The sequence below is a fragment of the Diospyros lotus genome, chromosome 5 (assembly GCF_014633365.1).
Source record: "Diospyros lotus cultivar Yz01 chromosome 5, ASM1463336v1, whole genome shotgun sequence".
Lineage (NCBI taxonomy): Eukaryota > Viridiplantae > Streptophyta > Magnoliopsida > Ericales > Ebenaceae > Diospyros > Diospyros lotus.
Window position 1 is genome coordinate 1,762,798 of NC_068342.1, and position 17,196 is coordinate 1,779,993.

At 38.2% G+C, this 17,196-nt stretch overlaps 1 protein-coding gene across 3 annotated transcripts in view; it reads left to right on the top strand.

Annotated features, from left to right (window-relative positions):
- LOC127801673 (uncharacterized) overlaps positions 1-17,196 on the top strand; it is a 30,632-nt gene that overhangs the window by 1,358 nt on the left and 12,078 nt on the right. For all 3 annotated transcript variants that reach the window (XM_052336996.1, XM_052336994.1, XM_052336995.1), the window contains exons 3-8: positions 191-248; positions 10,929-11,144; positions 11,593-11,868; positions 15,038-15,172; positions 15,250-15,375; positions 16,203-16,247. In XM_052336996.1, coding sequence (XP_052192956.1) covers positions 191-248; positions 10,929-11,144; positions 11,593-11,868; positions 15,038-15,172; positions 15,250-15,375; positions 16,203-16,247 — 856 coding nt within the window. The remainder of the gene's footprint in view (positions 1-190; positions 249-10,928; positions 11,145-11,592; positions 11,869-15,037; positions 15,173-15,249; positions 15,376-16,202; positions 16,248-17,196) is intronic.

The window sequence follows — 17,196 nt, forward strand, 5'->3', positions numbered from 1 at the left end:
CAACTTCCCTTCTATGTTGAAAATTTCAATTATGAAGGAGATAAAACAGGAAAGCTCAGACTAGACATCCATGCATTGGCAAATGAGAAGCTTTTTAATGCTGGTCCATTATTTGGGTGGTGATCTTTATACTTTGTTTACTTGTTTTTTGTGGGGTGTCTCGTATATTATTATTTGTTTTGTTTTACAGATCCGAGTCTTTCCATGCAATTGAGAAGCTTTACGAGCGTGGCATCTTCGACTATCTGGTTGGTTCATAGTTTATTATGTAGTTTGACAATTTTTGATTCCTTCAATGTCACAAATATAAAATGCTATTGTATAAAAAAAATCATAAGAAAAAAGAGGGAGGACTGTAGAAACCTTTATTCTACACTTCTGAATATGAATTTCCTCATCATATGTTTATTTCCATGAAAGAATCATACCCAATATGGAATAACAAAATAGAAAAAGTGGCACGTGAAAATCTTTGGCCATAACTGGAACAAGAAAATATCAAAGAATAAGACCTCCAAGAAAGATGTTATTTATTTTAGCCAAAATAGCATTTCTTTCATTGATTCAGAAACTCTATGGTCTGTCAGTTCATAACCAATCCTGATCTTGAAAAATCTGGAATCGCTTAAATCTCTTAATGCCAATGTCCAACAAGGGATTTGAAGCAACTTTTCTTCGCTAGTCTATCACAGTTCTCATTTGTTATTGTAAGGCTGATAAAATCTTGAAACTAGCAGTTCCATGCCTTTTGGATTCTGTCCCTTAAATTCATGAGTCTGCGGATGATAGAAGTAAGAATTTGATGTATGTGGATATGTTCTTGCCTTGGTATTTTGTGCTGTTTAATCATGCACTTTTGTTTATGAGGAATGAATAGATAGCTTGGGAAATGGGTCAGTGGGGGATTGATCATGAGTGGGACCTGGGGGCAATTGATTAGTGAAAGGTAAGTATACAAGAGTTTGTGTTAAGGCATATAAAGGTTGGTTGAACTTTAAGTACATTAACTTTTGAGTGGGGATTTTCAAATAGGATGAGCTTTTGGGGATCTTTTATGGGTGGAGCACACCTTGAAAGAGGTTTGGTTATACTTTCAGTACATTAGCTTTTGAGTGGAGATTTCCAAATAGGGTGAGCTTTTGGGGGGTATCTTATTGGTGGGGCATACCTTGAACATGTTTGAGCTCTTTTGGATTGCAATGAAAAATGGGTACTTCCTTGTAAGAGCCTTATTTCTTGAAAAGCCTTTGAGATATATGGTTGCTAAGGCATTACTGATTGAGGCTTTAAAGTACTGCAGGCCCCTTGTAAGTAGCAAATGCTTTGGTTACCAATTAGTTTAGATATAGTACTTTCTTTAAATGCTTGTGAATATTTTTGGTGTGGCTCTAGCAATGGATCGTTAGGATGGAGTACAACATTGATATTCGGTAAAGTGAGTTTCGGAAGTTAGATGTTGCCTTTTTGTTCCTAAACTGGCCATAGGTACAAGTTCAACCACTGATGATTTGATTAAAAGTGGGAAGGTTCCACTCGATTCATCTTGATTTAAGGAAGTGCATTGCTTTGTGCTAGGACCAAGTTTGTACTATCATTGTAGTCTCTCTCTCTCTCTCTCTATATATATTATTAGAATTATTAGTATATATTATAATTATTATATGTGTGTGTTTTATTTTGTAATTAGATTAAGCCCATAGGTTTAAGGCGCATTATGCTTATTATAAATAACAAGCTAAGGGAGGCTAGTCTCTTAGGTTTTTCTCATAATTATTTTTTCACATGGTATCAGAGCCACCGGTGAGAAAAAAACCCTAGCCGTCGCTGTGTATTTTTTCCAGCGACCGAAACCCTAGCCGTGAAACCCAAACATCATTGCCCAATACTAGAACCTCACTGTTCGACCACCATTGGATCACACCGCCACCACTATCAGGTTCGTCACCCCTAGATCGGCCAATCGTCGCAGAATTGTCGCCACCGGACCACCCATGCGCCGCCGCCACTTGTTGCCTCCGTCTCCATGCGCCGGAGGTAGTTACTTTCATTGATGACTTTTCTCGTTGCATTTGGTTGTTTCTTATGAAGAGTCGATCTGAGTTGTTTTCTATTTTTCAGACATCTACTGCTGAAATAAAACCACATTTTGGAGTTTCTATATGTGCCTTACGTAGTGATAATGTCCCTGAATATTTTTCTTCTCTATTTACTACCTTTATGACTGCTAATGGCATCCTGCATCAATCCTCTTGTCCTTACACACCTTAACAAAATAGTGTTGCTGAGCGTAAGAATCGCTATCTTATTGAGACTGCACGGACGCTCCTTTTACATGCCAATCTTTTCACCAAATTTTGGGGCGATGTTGTTCTAACTGTATGTTATCTAATCAATTGCATGCCATCTTCAGCGTTACATGAGCAAATTCCTCATTCCCTTTGGTTCTCTACGCAACCACTTTATTCTGTTCCTCTTCATGTTTTTGGATATATCTATTTTTGTACATTCTTTTTCACCTGGATAGGATAAACTTGCTGCAAAATCTCTCAAGTGTATCTTTCTCGACTATTCCCGGTTGCAAAACAGCTATAAGTGTTATTCTCCTGAGCTGCATCGCTATTTTTTGTCTGCTGGTGTCACATTCTTTGAACATCAGTTTTTTTTTTTTTTCGATTGCTTAGCCTGATTCACAGAGTTTTTAGTAGATTTTGCTTGTTTCTTTTTATTTTCTTCCATTGTCCTCATCAGGTCCGTCTGTCTCCTCTGTGGTGTCTACCCTACTGTTTTTTGGTCCACCTACCATGGCTCCTCCACTTCTTACATATCATCGTCGTCCTCATCTCGCTACCGACGCCAGCATTCCTCCAACCCAGAACTCTCCGTCTATGGCCCCTCCTGCTTCGGATCCTGAGCATGACAATCTTCTTGTTGCTCTTTGCAAAGGTACATGGTTTACTCGTAATCCCTATCCTATTTATAACTTTTTATGCTATGACCGTTTGTCTCCTTCTTATAGTGCATTTGTTTCGAGTCTTTCTGATGCGGTCACCAATCAAGACTCGACCCAAAGCCAACCCGACCACGCCGGAACAATATTTTAATACTTCTTAAGTTTTAGAATTCTATTTGATTTAGGATTCTATTTCATGTTATTTTAATACTTCTTAAGTTTTAGAATTTTACTTGATTTAGGATTCAATTTCATGTTTCTACTTGATTTAGGATTCTACTTCATGTTAGATTATGATTTTATTTTTATTAGGATTTTGTTTACAAATATTAGATGGATTTGGATTAGCCAAATACTATAAATATGCTTAGGATTTAGAGTTTATAATCAAGTTTTTCTCAATCAAATTTCAACAATCTATTTGGTTTTTCTTAGCAAAATAGTCTTGTTTTTGCGTCTTCTTGAAAGTCAAACTTCGGCCATTGAAGTTTGTTCTTTCAAGGGTTTATTTGGTGTGTTTATTTTACACGCGCGCTACACGTTGTGTCAGGTGGTATCAGAGCAGTTAATCAACCAATCAGATGGCCAATCTTGAAGGTAACGATAGCAACTAGCCTCGTGACGGTGATCAGGGGTTGCTCGCAGTTTGGAGAGCAATCGAAGAACAACGGGAAGTAACTTGTACTATCCAGCAACGATTGGAGCAAATTAACAACCAATTGATCACCTTATTACGAGTTTATGATGACAGGAACCTGAATAATGTGGTGAATCAAGCCGGAGCGGGAAGATCACCCACTAATCATGTCCTTGTTAATTCTAGAAGACCAGTGATTGAAGATAGCGATGAAGAGGATGATTTTGGTCAAGCAATAGCTAACCCTGGTGGTAGAGGGGTTAGGAGGAATGCGCATCAGCACAACCACTAGGGCAACAATGAGTATAAACTAAAAGTTGATATTCCTACCTTTAGTGGAGATCTTGATATTGAGGGGTTCCTGGATTGGATCATTGAGGTTGACCGTTTTTTCGAATACATGGAGATCCCAGATGAACGGCAAGTAAAGTTAGTGGCTTATAGATTGAAGGGCGGTGCATCTGTTTGGTGGGAGCGATTAAGAGAGACGAGATTGAGGGAAGGTCGACAGCCAGTTCAGACATGAAGATGAATGAAGCAGCTGTTAAGAGATAGGTTTTTACCCCATGACTATGAACAATATATGTTTGAAGCTTATCAAATATATGCACAGGGAATGAAGAGTGTGAATGAATATACCTCTGAGTTTCTGCGATTGGCAGAAAGAAACCAATTGTCAGAAAGTGACAATCTACAAGTAGCTCGTTACTTGAATGGATTGAAGCCTGCTATTCGTGATAAAATTGGGGTTCAGATGATTCTGAGTGTGCAAGAAGTAAGGAACTTGGCTTTAAAGGCTGAGTTAATGTTGAGTGAGAGAGCTCGTAATGACAACTATCGTCGGTATGGTGGGAATGAAAATAAACAAGCAGCTTTTGATAAAGGCAAGTCGGTTTAGGGAGCGTAAGCCTCCAATCTACCCCATACAGTCAACCCTAATAAGGCTACAATTGGGGGAAACATTCGAGGTGCTACTTCTAATCTTCCAAAATCCCTTAATCCTTATGCAAAGCCTATTCTTTTAAAATGTTTCAAGTGCAATGAGATTGGGCATCGATCTAGTGATTGCTCAAGGAGGAAAACAGTTAACATTGTAGAAAGGGAAGAGGAAGATGTTGCTGAAGATGAAGTATATTGCGGGCCTGATGGGGAGGATGGTGAAGAAGATTATGGACATGGGGAATATACATGTGTAGGGAGGAAGTTAATGCTATCTCTAAAGAATGAAGATACTACTCAACGACATAAGCTTTTTCACACGAGGTGTACGGTGAAAAGAAAAATCTTTGAGTTGATTATTGATAGTGGAAGTCAGGAGAACATCATAGGAAGAGATGTGGTGGCAAAGATGCAGTTACCTCCTAAAAAACATTCAAGCCCTTGCATGATTGGATGGATCAAAGAAGTTGATGGCATACATGTGGATGAACGTTGCAGGGTGCCTTTCTCTATTGGTAAGTACTCTGACAAAGTCTATTGTGATATTATTGATATGGATGCTTGCCATATTTTATTTGGGAGGCCTTGGCAATTTGATGTAGATGCTAAGCACTCGGGTAGAAAGAACATATATCAGCTTGAGAAAGAAGGTGTGCGTTATACTTTGTTACCCATAGTGGAAAAGAACCAAACCAAAGCTTTTGAAGTGGAGGGGCGGAATTTTCTTACCATAACACATAAGCACACTGAGTTTGTGAGGGAGTGTAAGGATACTCGAGAAGTTCACTTATTGGTTATCAAGTGAGAGAGCATGAGTGAGCCGCTGAAGGTGAATCAAATTCCAGTGGAGGTGCAGGGATTGTTGGAGGAATGTCACGATGTGGTTCTTGAGGAGTTGCCTAATGAGTTACCTCCTATGAGGGATATTCAACACCACATTGACTTGGTTCCTGGTGCTAGCTTGTCTAACCTACCACACTACAGGATGAGTCCTAGGGAGAATGAGATTTTGCGTGAGCAGGTAGAGGAATTGTTGAGAAAAGGGCACGTTCAGACTAGCATGAGTCCATGTGCAGTGCCATCATTATTGACACCAAAGAAAGATGGGAGTTGGAGGATGTGTGTTGACAGTAGAACCCTTAACAAAATTACTATTGGGTACAAATTTCCAATTCTTAGGCTCGACGACATGCTTGATCAACTTGATGGGGCTGTGATTTTTATCAAAATTGATCTTAGAAGTGGTTATCATCAAATCAGAATTCGACCTGGAGATGGGTTGTTTAAGTGGTTAGTCATACCCTTTGGACTAACCATTGCACCAAACACTTTCATGAGACTAATGAATCAAGCATTACGCCCTTTCATTGGTAAATTTGTTGTGGTGTATTTTGATGATATTTTGATATACAGTAAGTCTATTAATGAGCATGAGGGGCATATTCGGGATGTGTTTGAGTGTGTTGAGGGAAAATAAACTTTATGCTAATTTGAAGAAGTGTACTTTTATGAGTGAGAGCTTGTTGTTCTTGGGCTTTGTTATAAGCAAAGAGGGCATAAAGGTAGATGAGGAAAAAGTGCGAGCTATTAGAGAGTGGCCAACCCCTAAAAATATCAGTGATGTGCGAAGTTTCCATGGGTTAGCAAATTTCTTAGGCGGTTTATCAAACACTTTAGTAGTATTGTAGCTCTAATTATTGAGTGTTTAAAGAAAGGAAAGTTCCATTGGGGTGAAGAACATGAGCAAAGTTTCGCCTTGATAAAAGAGAAATTATGTACCGCTCCTGTCTTAGCTTTGCCAAGCTTTGACAAATTGTTTGAGGTTGAGTGTGATGCCAGTGGAGTGGGTATAGGTGCTGTGTTGTTCCAAGAGAAGAGACCAATTGCATTTTTCAGTAAGAAGTTATGTGAAGCCAGAAAAAAGTGGTCTACTTATGATAAGGAGTTTTATGCAGTGGTGAGGGCTCTTAAGACATGGGAACATTACTTGATTGCCAAAGAATTTGTTCTTTACACGGATCACCAAGCTCTTAAGTACTTGAGTAGTCAAAGGCAATTGAGAAGTGATATGCATGCTAGATGGTCTGCTTTTATTGATAATTTTTCATATAAAATTGTGCATAAGTCGGGACAGCATAATCGAATGACGGACGCTTTGAGTAAGCGTGTGGATTTGATCAAGACCCTTAGTGTTGAGATTGTTGGGTTTGAGTGCTTGAAAGAATTATATGCGACAGACGAGGATTTCAAACATGTGTGGGAACAATGCATGTCTCAGCAACCGTCAGGAGATTTCTATGTGCATGATGGGTTTCTCATGAAGGGAAATCAATTGTGCATCCCTTGCACATCCCTTCGTGAGAAAATTATTCGAGATTTGCAGGGTGGTGGCTTAGCAGGGCATCTTGGCAGAGACAAGACTATTGAAGCTGTTATGAGAAGGTATTATTGGCCAAGAGCAAGGAGAGATGTTTCTATTATTGTGGCGATGTGTTATATATGTCAAACAGCTAAGGGGCACTCTTCTAACACCGGTCTCTACATGCCATTGCTTGTTCCCAATACTATTTGGGAAGATTTGTCTATAAACTTCGTGTTGGGTCTACCGCGAACCCAACGAGGTATGGATTCTGTTTTTATAGTGGTTGATAGGTTTTCCAAGATGATGCACTTTCTTCCATGCAAAAAGACAGCAGATGCAATAGCTATAGCCAAATTGTTTTTCAAGGAGATTGTTAGTCTACATGGACTCTCTAAAACTATTACTTGGGATTGTGATACAAGATTTTTGAGTCACTTCTGGATTACCTTGTGGAGAATGTTCGATTCATCTTTGAATTTTAGCAGCACAACACATCCCCAGACTGATGGACAGACAGAGGTGGTGAATCGTACCTTGGGAAATTTGATTCGCAGTGTTTGCAAAGACAAGCCAAGACAATGGGACCTAGTCATAGCTCAAGCGGAATTTGCCTACAACGCCATGCATAGTTCAACAGGAAGATCACCATTCTTTATCGTATACATGAAAGTTCCTAATCATGCATTGGATTTGGTAAATTTGCTAAAGGTACAAGGTTTCAGTGTTGCAGCTAGTGACATAGCCGAGCACGTTCAAGCAATTTAGGAAGATGTCAAGCAAAAGTTGCACAAGATGAATAAGAAGTACAAGGCAACAGTTGACAAGTATAGGAAACGCAAGGTATTTGCGGTTGGAGATGAAGTCATGATATTCTTGAAGAAGGAACGGATTTTAGCAGGACAACAGAACAAGCTAAAGCCAAAGAAGTATGGTCCTTACAAGATTACAAAGAAGATCAATGATAATGCTTATGTTGTGGATTTGCCAAATCATATGGGTATTTTCAAAACATTCAATGTTGCTGATTTTTCTTTGTATTTGCCAGACGTTAAGTTGTCATACCCAGATTATAATTCGAGGACGAATTCTTTTCAAGTGGAGGTGAATAATGCGATCACGAATCAAGACTCAGCTCAAAGCCGACCTGACCACGCCTGAACAATATTTTAATACTTCTTAAGTTTTAGAATTCTATTTGATTTAGGATTTTACTTCATGTTATTTTAATACTTCTTAAGTTTTAGAATTCTACTTGATTTAGGATTCTACTTCATGTTGGATTAAGATTTTATTTTTATTACGATTTTAGTTGGATTTTGTTTACAGATATTAGATGGATTTGGATTAGCCAAATACTTTAAATATACCTAGAATCTAGAGTTTATAATCAAGTTTTTCTCAATCAAATTTCAGCAACCTATTTGGGTTTTCTTAGCAAAACAGTCTTATTTTTGCGTTTTCTTGAAAGCCAAATTTCGGCCATTGAAGTTTGTTCTTTCAAGAGTTTATTTGGTGTGTTTTTTTCACACGCGCTACACGTTGCGTCACTTTCCTTTGTTTTTATTCCTAAAACCATGGTGAAGCTCTGTCCCATCCCGGTTGGCGCCATGCTACGTTAGATGAGATTAACGCCTTACATTCAAATGGCACTTGGGATTTGGTGTCTTTACCACCAGGAAAGACTCTCGTTTGTTGTCGTTGGGTATTCACTCCCAAAGTGGGTCTTGATGGCCAGGTGGAACGTCTTAAGGCCTGCTTGGTTGTCAAAGGCTTTACACAGATCTATGGCTGGATTACAACGATACTTTCTCTCCTGTTGCGAAAATGGCCTCTGTTTGCCTCTTTCTCTCCCTAGCTACTACGCGTCATTGGGCACTCTATCAGCTTGATATTAAAAATGCCTTTCTTCATAGTGATTTGCAAGAAGAGGTATATATGGAGCAACTACCTAGTTTTGTTGCTCAGGGGGAGTCTAATGTACTCTGCAAACTTAAGAAGTCTCTCTATGGCCTAAAACAATCTCCACGGGCATGGTTTGGCAATTTCAACACTGTGGTTCAATCCTTTGGTCTCACTCAAAGTGAGGCTGATCATTTGGTTTTCTATTGTCATTCTTCTTCCTTATGTATCTATCTTGTTGTTTATGTAGATGACATTGTTATCATAAGGAGCGATCAAGTTGGAATACAGAAGTTGAAGGAACATTTACATCAGCACTTTCAGACCAAAGACCTAGGCCGATTTCGGTATTTCTTGGGTATTGAAGTTGCTGAATCAGGAGATGATATCTCAATTTCTCAGAGGAAGTATGCACTTGACATGTTAGAAGAAACTGGTATGGTGAATTTCAAACCGGCTGACACCCCAATGGATCCAAACGTCTAACTCTCGCCAGGACAGGGGGAGTTTTATTCAGACCCTGAACGGTATAGGAGACTGGTAGGCAAGTTGAACTATCTCACAGTCACTCGTCCTGACATTGCTTTTGTTGTGAGTGTAGTTAGCCAGTTCCTTAATTCTCCATGTGATTCTCATTGGGATGCTGTTATCCAGATTCTGAGATATATCAAAAGAGCGCCAGGTAAAGGGCTACTCTATGAGGATAAGTGGCACACATATATTTGTTGTTATGCAGATGCAAATTGGGCATAATCTCCTTCTGATTGTCGGTCACTTTTGAGTATTGTGTTCTTGTGGGAGAAAATCTGGTTTTTTGGAAAAGTAAGAAACAAAATGTAGTAGCTAGATCTAGTGCAGAGACAGAGTATCGGGCTATGGCTAATGCAACTTGTGAGCTCATCTGGCTTAAACAACTTCTGCAGAAACTCAAGTTTTGTGAAGTGTCTCCTATGAAACTTATTTGTGATAAACAGGCTACCTTACACATTGCTTCCAATCCAGTGTTCCATGAGCGAACTAAGCATATTTAAATCGGTTGTCACTTTATTAGAGAAAAGTTGGTTGAAGGTGTTATCGTTACAGAGTTTGTTAACTCCAATGATCAACTTGCAGATGTCTTCACCAAGTCTCTAAAGGGTGCTCGAGTGGAATATATTTGTAACAAGATTGGTGCATATGATATATTTGTTCCAACTTGAGGGGGAGTGTTAGAATTATTAGTATATATTATAATTATTATATGTGTGTGCTTTATTTTGTAATTAGATTAAATCCATAGGTTTAACTGTTTAAGGTCCATTATGCTTATTATAAATAACAAACTAAGAGAGGTTAGTCTCTTAGGTTTTTTCTCATAATTATTTTCTCTCTCACACGCACACACAGAGATATATATATAATATATCGCCCGCGCATGTAAATGATGATAAAATTTGTTAAGGCTGAGAGAAGGAAAAATGTTGAGCCTACTAAACGTGATCCTCCTTTTCTGAGGCACACTGTTCATGAGGAAGAGAAGATAACTTGAAGATTTGGTGCTTAGTTTTTAATATCAATAAGCTTTATCGAGTGAGTATTTTTTCCAACTTTTCTCTGATTGATTATCAGGGTATAGAATTTGTAGATAAAGCCATCACTTCTATTGTGTATTTTATGCATGCAAAGACCCCCATTCCTCTTTCCCTCTGCTAGGAAGCCTTTCAGCAGACGTTTTTCTTCTCGAGAAAGAAAATTATCTCCATTTATTTACAGCTGCCAGTGCTTATCAACTATTTATGACAATTCATCTGACCCACACCTAACTTTTGGCCAAAATTTTCATGTTTGGTACTTGAAGGCAATCTAGAAATGAAACTCCAATTTTCTGTATTTGCATTGGTAATAATTAAAAGGCTTTTTTTTCAGCTTTCAGCCAATATTTCCTATCAATGATTTCTATAAGAAACAATTTTGATGCACGTGCATTTTTCTTAACTGTATATATAAATATCCTTTTCTGAGTAACCTAAGTGTATGTGATTCAAGCAAGTGTGTTGTCTGTTTCTTAGCTGAGGTTAAAAGAACTTGAAACTTATAGCATTTCTGATGGGTTAAGGTGTGCTGCAAAGTTTGAAGAAAATAACTTGCCTCTGTTTGTGCAGTCTGTCTCTTTGTGGTGTGACTATTTAAATTTTGTTCAAGAACATGATCCATCAGTGCGTGAATGGTCACCTGAGGGTATTTCAAAGGCTAGGAAACTGTTTGAGCGTGCTATTACTGCAGCTGGTCTACATGTTGCTGAAGGTACTAAGATATGGGAAGCATACAGGGAGTTTGAGCTAGCTGTCCTTTGCACTATTGGTGAGACTGATGTTGAGGTGAGGAAATACTTAAGGAATCTGTTATCTTTCCTATAATGATTTTGCTGTTTAACATACTTCTTGTTCTCTCTTCTCTACTTCATTTTCTTGCTTGACCACAAAATGCACAAAATGCTGACTATAGATACATATGTACATCTGTGCATATGCTGTCACTGAAGAAGGCTTGGGACTGTGTCTTCATTTGTTGCTATATATAGGAAGCCGTAGATTAGTGTGTATAACTTATATTTTTTTCTTCTTCACCACAAATTGCTAACTGTAAGTACATGCTGGACCCGAGAAGTCTTGTTGTGTCTGTATCTGCTGGTTGCTCCAAGCTTTATTCATTGCTTTACTGCTATAATCAGCTGATTTGAGTGGAGTATAACCAGTGGTAGTAATTGTTTATTTTTCTTTTAGGTTTCTGCATGATGTACATTAAGCGTTAAGTTTGTTTTGTCAGGCAAGAGAAAAGCAAGTCCAGCGCATTCGGAATATATTCCACAGGCAATTGTCTGTTCCACATGGTGACTCAAAGTCGACACTACTTGCCTACAAATCTTGGGAGGTAGAACAAAGGAATGCTGTTAATGACAACTCAAATGACTTGGACGGAATTCCTTCTCATGTTGCCTCCTCATATAAAAAAGCATTGGAAATGTTAAATGCTCGCATTCATTTTGAGGAACAAATTTCTAAGCAGACTGTACCTGATGTGGAAAGACTTCAAGAATACATGGTGTGTATCTGCTTTTGTTGTTGTGATACTGTTAGATTTGAGGAATATATAACAATAGTTGAAATGATACTGTTAAAAAAATGACAGCAAATAGCTTGATTAAGAGAATGTAGTTGTGGATATAGAAACAAAACTAATGGCGTATAGGTTAGTATGAATAGTTCATGTGTGTGTTATATTTCAATGAGGATATATTTGTAAATGGAAATGTTAGGCATCTAGTTAGCATAGATCAATTACCTCACAAAAGTAAACATGCATTTTCCTTATGTTCTTTTTGTATAATATTGATCTTGTTTAACCACCTATCATTCTCTTCATTACCTAGTGACTCTATTGAAGAAATGAGTCATTCTTCTCTATTATAACAACTCATTTCCCACTTCCTATTCCAATTGTTTTCTGTTTCTCTGTTAGTCCCTCCTTGGAACTCCTTAAAAAGGGGGGGGGGGGGGGGCATCCAAAGGTGAATTGCATTGTCCTCCGTGAATGGGAAGTTGTAAAATACTATTTTATGAAATGCTCATCATTTTTGGGGAGAAAAATTGTAAAAAAACAACGATCACATGTGGAGGTTCTGTTTCTATATAATGTAGTAGGCATTGAGTCAATTTTGTAATTGTAATGTTGCCAAAATTTAGTTTTGAACTATTAAAATTTCCTAATATATTTTCAAAGCTTTTGTGGCTTATGCTTAATCTTGAGTTTCATATCTTGGAATTTCTTTTTAGTCAAATAGTACTCGAGAAATGTAGGGTTTGTCAACCTTCAATACAACCCATCAAGTTGCAAGATGCCACTGGTGAGTAATTGGTAGAGGTGCTATGACTTAGTTCACCATCTTCTTTTGTGTTCTTCTAGGTAAGGTATCAGGTTTGTAGTGTGAGAGGCTGTTCAGTTGAATTTTTTAAGATCTAGTTTGGGCTATGATGGGTGGTTCTGTTGGGAGGTGTTGGTGGAGGATTTATTTGTGGAGGTTGTTTGAAGAGCTATGGGGATGAATCCTAGGCTGATGGTGTATTGGTAGGCATTTTAAACTTTGAAAGGCAGTGGTTTGTATAAGGTAGATTGTATAAAAGATCGTATGAGTTGGCGATGGGGAGTCATACACCACTTTTTTTCCCCCCCTTTGCTAAGAGGGGGAGGGGAGGATGGTTTGTGAGTGGGGACTTTATTGGACCTTGTTTTAGTTTACCTTCTGCTTCATGGACTTCTTGGAGAAAATATCAGAGAGTGAATGGTTAGTTTAGTTCTTTGATAGTAGGGATGGGGCTAGGCAACACACTATCTTCTTTAGTTGATAAACTTATAAAGGGTTTAACCTTTCTTATGGGGTTTTAAGTGGATAGCTTGTGGTTGGTTATCATGGCCTATATTTGAGCTCCTCCTTTGTGGGAACATGTCTTTGATTCAATCATCAAAAGATTCCATTAGCAATTGGCAGAATGGAGATGGCAATACTTAAATAAGTGGTAAATTTTATAAGAATGAAAGGATGCTGCCTAGCCTTTGTCACGTTAGCACGCTGCTAGCTGGAGGAATGTTCCAGCACACCTTAGTTAGGCTTGTTATGCACATGGGTGCATGTGGGAGGCTGTTAGGCTATATAAGCCACTGCTGGGGTTGATAAGGATATGTTTTTGAATTGTTGAATGAATTCTCTAATTTCTCTCTTGCTCCCTCTGTTTTCCCTCTCCTTGCTGTTCTGTCTATAATTCTTCCCCCCATTTCTTGCTGCAATGCCCTTCCCCTCAGTCTGATTCCTCCTCTGATTTCCCTTAATTTCCTATCAAAAACCTAGGTAAACCCTAGGTACATGACAGCCTTTTATTGCATGGTGTTGTTGGGTCACTGTCCCTACTTTGATGGCCAAGAAATTGGGAAGATGGATTTGGGTAGGAATTTAAATGCCATTTGGTGACCCCACCTAAAAAAAAAAAAAAACCTTCAAGAGGATATAATGACCTTACTGAGGATGTTACTATGGATAGAGATGACTAGAGGTCTAGAATTCATGTAGCCAACCCACATCGTAGTATTAAGGCTTGTGATTGTTGTTATAGGTATTGTTGCCTTAATATATTTTTGTAATGAGAATAACTATTGTTTGAAATTCCTTGAATTGCTGAAACTAGTGCCTGCTTTCAGATGTTTTGGAGTGTTTTGCCTGTTTCAGTGGGGAATTTGAGTTTTAATTTCATTTTTTTATCCAGTTAGTTGAAGCATTGCAGACCTGGCTGTGGAAAATGTTGGATTTTTGCATGAATTAATCTGTCTAGAAGATAAAGAAGACAGTAGAACTCGTTTGGAGAGTGAATGCGACTGGAATTCTAAGTTAGAATATAGATAACTTAGATGTTTTATTATGAAGGTTATTTTAGTCTTTGTGTAGGCTAAATATTAGACTTTGTAATTAACGCCCATATGGTCTATAAATAGAAGTCGTTGGTAGGCAGTCGGACATAACAAATCATTCATTCAATTCTGTCTCTGAATACAAGTGAAATTGCCGAGAGGAGAGAAAAGGCTTTGAGATAAAGAGTCTTTGTAATCTCTGTGAGAGGGCAGTGTACTTGTGTGATAGAGAGTGGAGGGTTCTTGTAATCTGTTTTCATCGATTTCTAGTGGATTGCTCTCAGGATTTGCGGCTGGATGTAGGACTGATCTTTGATCAGTTCGAACCAGGATATATCTTGTGCCTATTGTTTGGTTTGGTTGTATCTTTTTGTTATTTCTTTGTTTAATTCTGTTCTTTCATTTCCAGTTTATATTTTTCTGTTGTGGGTTGATTTCGGGTGAGGAGTGTTGAGAGAATTGGCAAACAAGAAGTATTGATTGATTTTCTAAGAGCTCCTAATCCTAACAGAAAAAAAATGAAATTTTGTTCCTCGTTCCCAGAGCCATATCCTTTATTCAATATATATAGATTTGTTTCTAGATCTAACTGGGTATAAACTTGTAGTTCTGTATTGATTATGCTCCATTAATCAGAAGGTGCTATCTGCCTAAATGCTCTTTTTGATTGTAGTGCATTGGTCCTGTTTGATGGGTGCTAAGTTACTTTCTACCTAAACTTTCTTTTTGATAATAGCATATTGGTCCTATTTGATGTGTGTTGTCTGTTATCATACACTATTCTAGAAATAATGCCGGTGTGATGTTATTGCAGGCCTATCTGAAATTTGAACAATCTTCTGGAGGCCCAGCTCGGGTTCAAATTCTCTATGAACGTGCCGTAACCGAATTTCCTATATCTAATGATCTCTGGCTTGATTATACTCGATATCTTGACAGAACCTTAAAGGTTGGCCTTTATCTTGCCTTCTGTTGTGCTTTGTTTTAGCAGTTTCAGTTAGGTGATTATCAGTTTTCCTGTGCCAGGTTGGTAGTATTATAAAGGATGTTTATTCCAGGGCCACGAAAAACTGCCCCTGGGTTGGAGAACTTTGGGTACGATACTTGCTGTCCCTTGAAAGATGCCATGCTTCTGAGAAAGAGATTGCTTTGGTATGTGACTCTAATTACCCTTTCTCCTGGGTGCCTATTTACTGAACAAGTTTTCATTTGATTCTCTTGATAAGGATATAGAATGATCTATCATCTTAGTTTCTTCGAAACTCCCCGATGCTTGACTGTTCTAAACAATGATAATTATCTTGCTGATACACACACACACGCAAAAGAAAATACTTCCTTGTTTAGAGGCAGTTGCTGTGTCATGCATGAAAACAGTTCATAGTAAATGAGACACAGAACTTGGTAACTTTTAAACAAGTATAGATGGTATGATTTATCCCCAAAAAAGAGAATTTATCAAACATTATATGTTTTTTTAGATGGCATGTGTTATGTACCTTTCGAGCAGGGATGGGGAATTTCTGCCCTTTTGGGATCTTTAATACTTTCTTTATCTTGTTCTGTTATGTTGTTTGCAAAACTATTTTTTCTCCTAGGCGTTCTTGTAGTTACATACTTTTGAGTTCTCTTTTTAATAATCTACCAAGTCTCTTATTTGTGCTCATGTGTTATATGCACTAACACCACAATTCTTGGTCCTAATTAGGCTCTCTTTTTTTTTTTTTGGGGGGGGGGGGGGGGGGGGGGGGGGGGGTGTGCCTGGATTCCATATGATTCACTTGAGCCAAGCTTGCTCCCAAAACCAAAAAAGGGTCAATGAAAGCAATTACTACTGTCTCTCCGGCTTTTATGTAGTTCCTTTACTTAAATAATTTTGATTAGCGTGCTTCGATATCTCCTCTCACCTTCTAAGTTATGCATTTGAGATTTTCTTAGCTTTATTGTCTGGCTACTTATTTAATTTCCAAATGTTTCAGGCATTTGAAAGGTCATTGTTGTGTACTTTTTCTAGCTTTGAGGAGGTATGGACATAATTCTTTCACTCAATTATGTAGTTATTAACATTGCAAATAGAAAATTTCTGCTTTTTCACTCTTTTTTGCATCCTTTGTCTTTATAACACATTTATGTTGTAGCAACAATTTGTTTTTGTAAGAAGAGAGATGATGATCTCTGAGTGGATTGTTCAGTGGGCTAAGACAACATATTTGGTCCATTCAAGAGAATGGTTGTGTCATCATATGGTGGAGATAGGGGAGATTTGTTGCAGGCGCTGACTCTGTTAAGGGTTTGTGTTTGTTGGGTTTGAAGTTGAAGAAGGCAAAACAACTATGGAAAATGTAGATTTAGAAGCTTTAGGAAGTGGGGAGGGTTGAGAGGTTCTGAATTATGTGGAGGGAGGAAGTTTGTGAAGTTGATGGGGTCTTCTCTGTTAGGTTGGCACTGGCATTTGCTTGTTTAACAAGATCTGGAGATAGGTTTGGAACTTTGGATCGCTGGGTACTCTATTGTTGATTTTGATTGAGGTGGTTGTGGATGTAACTGGAGGATCAGCCTAGATACTCGCTGCCAGTGGCATCAATCTGAGGGTGTGCAGTTGTTTAAATCTTCCTCTTGTGTTGAATTGTAAATTTAGGAGTCATTGCTTGGTGGGAAGTATGGGTGGTCTGGACTCTGGAGTCTCCTGTGGTGGAAGCTAATGGGTGGAAACATGAGAGAATGGAATGAAATGACTGATTGTAGAAAGTGTTGGTACATATAGAATCGAGAATGGAATGAAATGACTGATTGTAGAAAGTGTTGGTACATATAGAGATTCTGGATCTTAAGAACTTTTGTTATTTATTCAATTATTCCATCTTTAGAAGATCCTAGTGCATTAGAGATCTGAGGTGGTGCTTTTAGGAAATTTTGCCTGTGATTTATTGGTGAGAGGTGTATTTGCATGTTGCACTTGGTGCACAATATGCA